General features: G+C 42.2%; 1 protein-coding gene across 3 annotated transcripts in view; it reads left to right on the top strand.

The window, feature by feature from the left end:
- RNF8 (ring finger protein 8) overlaps positions 1 to 7,481 on the top strand; it is a 45,190-nt gene that overhangs the window by 11,394 nt on the left and 26,315 nt on the right. For all 3 annotated transcript variants that reach the window (XM_032253606.1, XM_032253608.1, XM_032253607.1), the window contains exon 3: positions 3,763 to 4,491. In XM_032253606.1, the coding sequence (XP_032109497.1) occupies positions 3,763 to 4,491 (729 nt within the window). The remainder of the gene's footprint in view (positions 1 to 3,762; positions 4,492 to 7,481) is intronic.

The following is a 7,481-nucleotide window of genomic DNA, read 5'->3' on the forward strand; positions in this document are numbered from 1 at the left end:
TCCTTCTTCCTTTTCGTTCTTTTCTGCCTTTTCTTTCTTTCCTCTCTTTCTCTTTTTTCTCTCTTTCAAGATGAAGTCTTGCTCTTGCTGCCCAGGCTAGAGTACAATAGCGCAATCTTGGCGCATTGCAACCTCTGCCTCCCAGGTTCAAGCAATTCTGCCTCAGCTTCCCAAGTAGCTGAGATTACAGGCATGCACCACCACATCCGGCTAATTTCTTTATTTTTAGTGGAGACAGTGTTCCTCCATGTTGGTCAGGCTGGTCTCAAACTCCTGACCTCAAGTGACCTGCCTGCCTCGACCTCCCAAAGTGCTAAGATTACAGGTGTGAGCCACCACAGCCGGCCCAGTGATCCTATTTCTAGGTATTTATCCAAGATTAATGAAAGTTTATGTTCTCACAGAAACTTGTATGTGAATGTTTGTAGTGGCTTTATTAATAATCACCAAAAACTGGGAAAAAAACAACTAGAGAATGGATAAACTGTGCTCCACTGGTACTACCTTCAATATTACTCAGCAATAAAATGTAACAAACAGCTGGTAATGCAACAGTGTGGATGAATTTCAGAGGCATTACACTAAGTGAGAGAAGCAAGCCTCAAAAGTGGAGACACTGATTCCATTTGTATTACATTCTGGGAAAGGGTAGAGAACAGATAAGTAGTTGCCTGGGAATGGGGGAAACCTTGACTACCAAAGGGCTTTGTATCCTTTGTATCCTGATACAGTTTGTATATAAACGTAACTTTTAAAATACTGATAATTAGGTCCTATCTCAGACCAATTAACTCCCTCTGAGGGCCAAACCCAGGCACCCCTCTTTGTTTTAAACTTTCCCAAGTAGTTTTACTGTATATTCAGGGTTGAGAACCACTGAGCTATGTAAATTATCTAAAGCACTCCAAGAAAATACTGCCTTTTGGTTTTGAGTTTCCACTCTCTTCAATAACTTTAAAAATAGCTGGACAGAAATTGAACATCAGGTGAAGTAGTAATTCCTGTCTACGCGGATGTGGGTCATCCCACCTTTTTCCCATTGGTGGCTGAGAGACATCAGGCAGACTTTTCTGGGTATCATTTTCTGCTGCTAACATTGTTCAAGTGGGTAGTTATGAAAACCAACATCAAGAAAGCCTTGAACAGAGCATGATTATTTAAACCATTGTATTTGAGATCATATCCAGCAGTACTTGATTGTTCTTATCAGCCATGGGATTTTTGTCCATTTCTAGTGTCCTATGAACAGACCTGACTCAGGGCTTTGGTTTAAATTGTGCCACTAGATGTCACTGAGAAGTGATGAATGGGTAAATGCACAAGGGGCCAAGGATAAAATGTGATGGGGAATTTTTGAGTTTATTTTCCAGCTTCTAAAAGGGCTCTGAAGGGGATGGGTTAATGCAGAGGATCTAGTGGAGGGCTGCAACATATCACGAAAGTTTGCCGCAGCTTCTGAGGAATTCTTACTCTCTTTAGCTGTGGGATGCTTCTGTCATCTCATTTATTTATTTATTTAACCTCTTCTTAGCTTTGGAGACTCTTAAAATTTCTGTACCTTGGCATTAGGTGGCCTTCTGTGTCTTATCCCTTTTCCTGAGACGTTTTTCCTGCATATAATCTAAAATTGACTGTCCTGCTCTAAAATTGTTCTCAGATTCTTCTGGCCTCACCCCTCTCTTTTGTTATTTCTCTTATGTTGTTTCAGAATTCAGCAAAACTGATCACTCCCCATAGTTTCTCAGGCTGAACAGAAAGGATGTGAGGAGGTTTCCTGGATGCGCCAGGTTAGGCCCGATGTGCAGTGGGTTAACACTAGTCTTTCTGTATATATCTATGCGAGTCTTTGCAAACCAAGTTATATAAAGGTGGAATCAAGAGCCTAATGCCAAACCAGAGTTAAGATCTGATCTCTAGTTTCCCTTTACCCTCTGTGCCTTGTGGTCAAGCCCCTGTCCTTCATATTTGAGTTGACTGGGGATTTTTTTCTAGCTGAAAGTAGATAGCTGTAGTTGCCAGTGTAAACGTAAGTCTTAGTCCCAATTCAGAAGTGAGCTTCATCTCTGGCCTATCTCGCAAACTTAAGTCCATGATCTGGGTTAAAATGCCCACCAATGTATTTCACCTCTGAATCTTGAATTTGTTTCATGTCTATTTTAGGACCTATCATCTGCATTTAGCATCCCTTAGCTATCCCAGCTGCACATAATACTCCTTTGCATTTATAGGATATGCCATGTAATCCCACATTTACTTATTTGAGTCCTTGTGTTGTCTTTTCCACAGTCAGCTGCTAAAAGTTTTCTTGTCTTTTGTACTTAATATATTTGCCTTGCATGACATTGAGCATAGAATTGAACTGATTGTTGACGAATCAGTTGAACCAAGGCATAGTAATAGTAGTGAACAGTTATGAAATATGATGCCCAGGTACTGTCTAAATACATGCCGTGTTTTATCTCATTAAATCCACACAGACACCATGAGGGAGGGACTATTATTTTCCTCCATTTTAACCATGCAGCAACTGGGCCATAAAGAGGTCAAGAAACCTGCCCAACATCACCCAGCTGCTAAGTGATAGAGCCACATTACAAACCCAGGCAGCCTGACTCCAGGATGTGTATTCTTAATCTCGATACTATGACTTCATTAAAACCATAAAAGTAAATATTTTATTTATTTTGGAGGCAGAGTCTCATCTCACTCTGTCACCCAGGCTGGAGTACAGTGACACGATCTCAGCTCACAGCAACCTCTGCCTCCCGGATTCAAGCTATTCTCATGCCTTAAACTCCCAGGTAGCTGGGATTACAGGCACCCACCACCATGACCAGCTAATTTCTGTATTTTTAGTAGAGATGGGATTTTGCTGTGTTGGCCAGGGTGGTCTTGAACTCCTGGCCTCAAGTGATCTGCACACCTCAGCCTCCTAAAGTGTTGAGATTACAGTTGTGAGCCACCACTCCCGGACAGGAAATATTTATTAAGCATTTTTATGTGTAAGTTATTGTGCTAAGTGATTTACATGCATTATCTTATTCATTCCTCACAGGAACAGTATGAGGTAGGTACCATACTATCCCTATTCTGCAGACAAAACTGAGGCATGGAGAGGTTAAGTAAATTGCCGAACGCCATGCAGATTGTGAACCTGCATCTGAGTCCAGAGCTCCAGCTTTTAACTGCTATCCTGTATTGCCCATATACCCCTGTTGGTATTAATTGGGTCAGATCCTACCTGCCATTTGACCCCAGTACAGGATATATTACTCTGTTTTCTTTTGGTTTATGTGTGCTTGCTCTTTCACCAGTGTGTTAAGGATCCACATCCAGAGATAGTATTTGAGCCTACTTCATGGACCTCACCCTTAGATACTGCTTTCTTCACTAATCGCATTTTTTCTAGTTTTGGGACATTGCCTTATTGCCTCCAGGTTAGGTCAGTAGGAACTATCCAGTTTCCGTTTCCTTTCATGCTATTGTATGTGTTTGAGTAAATTAACCACCAATAACATAAGGTGATTCCTGCCTGTGACGTGGCAGCTCTCTGTGGAGGCATGAATGTGAAATATAGGTAAAAAGCCAAAGCACTGCTTGACAAATGCTGTTTCTAAGGATGGTAGTTTATGATTCTTTCTTTTCAGTTTGTTATCAAGAGTTTTCCTTCTGAAAAGGCAGAAGGTTTTAGAGTAGCAGGAGAGAGATTCTATTAAGAGGATGAAAATCATGAAGCTTATTTCTTTCTTTAACTTTCTCCAGAGTCTGAATGGTGTTTGGCTGAACAGACAGCGTCTGGAACCTTTAAGAGTCTATTCCATTCATAAGGGAGACTACATCCAACTTGGAGTGCCTCTGGAGAATAAGGAGAATGCAGAGTATGAATATGAAGTTACTGAAGAAGACTGGGCGACGATATATCCTTGTCTTTCCCCAAAGAATGACCAGATGATAGAAAAAAATAAGGGATTGAGAACTAAAAGGAAATTTAGTTTGGATGAATTAGAGGGTCCTGGAGCTGAAGGCCCCTCAAATTTGAAATCCAAAATAAACAAAGTGTCTTATGAATCTGGTCAGTCAGTGAAATCACAGGGGAAAGGTGAAGTGGCCAGTATACCCTCTGAAAATTTAAATCCTAAGTTGGCTGCCCTTGAGCCAAATAAGACCACAGGGCCTCCCATTTACCCTGGCTTCCCCAAAGTCACAGAGGCTCAGCAGAAAGCCTCAAACTCTTCAGCATCTCAGAGCAGCTTACAGCTGTTTAAGGTGACCATGTCCAGGATTCTGAAGCTGAAAATACAGATGCAGGAAAAACAAGAAGCTGTTAGGAATGTGAAAAAGCAGACCCAAAAGGGGAACTCAAAGAAAATTGTGAAAATGGAGCAGGAACTGCAGGACTTGCAGTCCCAGCTGTGTGCAGAGCAGGCTCAGCAGCAGGCAAGAGTGGAGCAACTAGAGAAGACTTTCCAGGAAGAGGAACAGCATCTTCAGGTACCACATCCTTCAGGAAGGAAAGGGCAAGAGTGGTCTTCAGGGGTGGGGCAGGCACTTCATGAGCCTCTGGCCAGAGTTCTCAGTTTCTGGGCCAGGCACCAAATTCTGAGCACCAAAGACAGGAAATGGAATGGGAACAGTAAACTTTTGAGATGAGGGAATTGGGTTGAGTAAAGGGTTAAGGCTTCAGCACGCTGATGAGATCAGGAGCCGGAGTTGGGGCGCTAAGATAGGGTAAAATATCCAGCAGAGCCAGTGAGGACATATCCCAGGATGCAAAGCTGAGTCAACTCAGAACCAACATGAATTCAGGGGAAGGTTAGGTGAAGGTCAAGATGCCACAAAACCACAGTATAGCCCAATTAAATCAATAGTTGTCTTCAGGACTTACGTATCTTTTCTCTGGGCCAAGGCCAGATCACTTAGTCCCAGGGCAGGTACAGGTCAGCTGGTTTCTTTGCCCTTGTACCTGACAGTTTGTTAACTAGAAAGGTTAGTTAACTCTATAGCTAACCCAGGAGGTAAGAAGCTAAAAAGAGCCGGGCGTGGTGGCTCAAGCCTGTAATCCCAGCACTTTGGGAGGCCGAGGCGGGTGGATCACGAGGTCAAGAGATCGAGACCATCCTGGTCAACATGGTGAAACCCCGTCTCTACTAAAAATACAAAAAATTAGCTGGGCATGGTGGCACGTGCCTGTAATCCCAGCTACTCAGGAGGCTGAGGCAGGAGAATTACCTGAACCCAGGAGACGGAGGTTGCGGTGAGCCGAGATCGCGCCATTGCACTCCAGCCTGGGCAACAAGAGCAAAACTCCGTCTCAAAAAAAAAACAAAAAACAAAACAAAACAAAACAAAACAAAACAAAAAAAAGCTAAAAAGGCAGAAAATGTTTTTGTTTCTATTTTGAGCAGCTAGCATGTGATGGGACAGATGCACCATGGCTGCATTATTGGGTTGAATGATAAACCACCTTCCGCAGGGCCTATAGTAGGAAGATAAAATAATGGCTGTCTTAGCTGTATAAAGACCAAATGTGTTCCCATCCCTGAGTCATTTGCTTAGATGACATGCTCTTGCACAAAGCTTTAGGCTAGAGCAGATCCTGTCCCTGCCCAAAATGTCATTTCCTATCTGTCAGGAACCACATGTTTTACTCCCACCCAGTGGTTCAGGTAATATTGAATGTCAGAAATTCCCCATTGTTTACTTAGAACTCAGATGGACCGGTCACCATTGAAGTGAACAAGCTTTTTTGTTTGGGTTGCTCAGGGTAAGGAACAACCAGCGGTAATGTTGGCTTATTTCTGAGCAATTTATAAATGTCATTCTGATCTCTGCCATCCCCTTGAACTGGTAGTATTAGCAAAGGCCATGGATTAAATAGGACTTTTGAGAGTATACACTGCTTACTTGTGGGTACCTTTTTGCTTCCCTTATTCAGCCTAGACTAGTTGTTGAAATTAATAGAGGGGGGTTTATGTCTACATATTTAGATGTAGACCTTCACACCTTCACTGGGACAGAACTCTCTGTAAAGGCTAATATTGTTCAGGGACAAGTTACTGTTGATTAATATTTGTGGCTTCTCTGGACATGCTTCAAGGTATAGCTGCAAAATCTTTTTCTGTACCAAAATGTTAAAGGCGAAAGGACTGGTTTCGAGAATTTCTCTGGGTATGAGTAGGTCGTATATTTATTGCTCATAGTGAAGTGTATCTAGTCCCTTGTTGATCAGCTACATCTCCCTCTGTCCACCAAGCCCTAGGGATTTATCCTACCTGCTACCATTTGTTTAGAAGTTCATTAAACTCTTGCTGCTTCACACTTATTTTTTTTTAATTTTTAATTTTTTTATTGCATTTTAGGTTTTGGGGTACATGTGAAGAACATGCAAGATTGTTACATAGGTACACACATGGCAGTGTGATTTGCTGCCTTCCTCCCCATCACCTATATCTGGCATTTCTCCCCATGCTATCTCTCCCCAACTCCCCACCTCCTGCTGTCCCCCCCCATTTCCCCCCGACAGACCCCAGTGTGTGATGCTCCCTTCCCTGTGTCCATGTGTTCTCGTTGTTCAACACCCACCTATGAGTGAGAACATGCAGTGTTTGATTTTCTGTTCTTGTGTCGTTTTGCTGATAATGATGGTTTCCAGGTTCATCCGTGTCCCTACAAAGGGCACGAACTCATCGTTTTTTTATGGCTGCATAGTATTCCATGGTGTATATGTGCCACATTTTCCCTGTCCATTCTATCATTGATGGGCATTTGGGTTGGTTCCAGGTCTTTGCTGTTGTAAACAGTGCTGCAGTGAACATTCGTGTGCATGTGTCCTTATAGTAGAATGATTTATAATCCTTTGAATATATACCCAGTAATGGGATTGCTGGGTCAAATGGAATTTCTATTTCTAGGTCCTTGAGGAATCGCCACACTGTCTTCCACAGTGGTTGAACTAATTTACACTCCCACCAACAGTGTAAAAGTGTTCGTATTTCTCCACATCCTCTCCAGCATCTGTTGTCTCCAGATTTTTTAATGATCGCCATTCTAACTGGTGTGAGAATGTATCTCAATGTAGTTTTGATTTGCATTTCTCTAATGACCAGTGATGATGAGCATTTTTTCATATGTTTGTTGGCCTCATGTATGTCTTCTTTTGTAAAGTGTCTGTTCATATCCTTCGCCCACTTTTGAATGGGCTTGTTTGTTTTTTTCTTGTAAATCTGTTTTAGTTCTTTGTAGATTCTGGATATCAGCCCTTTGTCAGATGGGTAGATTGCAAAAATTTTTTCCCATTCTGTTGGTTGCCGATTCACTGTAATGACTGTTTCTTTTGCTGTGCAGAAGCTGTGGAGTTTGATTAGGTCCCATTTGTCTACTTTGGATTTTGTTGCCAATGCTTTTGGTGTTTTGGTCATGAAGTCCTTGCCTATGCCTATGTCCTGAATGGTTTTGCCTAGATTTTCTTCTAGGGTTTTTAT

The sequence above is a fragment of the Sapajus apella genome, unplaced genomic scaffold, assembly GCF_009761245.1.
Source record: "Sapajus apella isolate SASKATOON/1434 unplaced genomic scaffold, GSC_monkey_1.0 scaffold83, whole genome shotgun sequence".
Classification (NCBI taxonomy): Eukaryota; Metazoa; Chordata; class Mammalia; order Primates; family Cebidae; genus Sapajus; species Sapajus apella.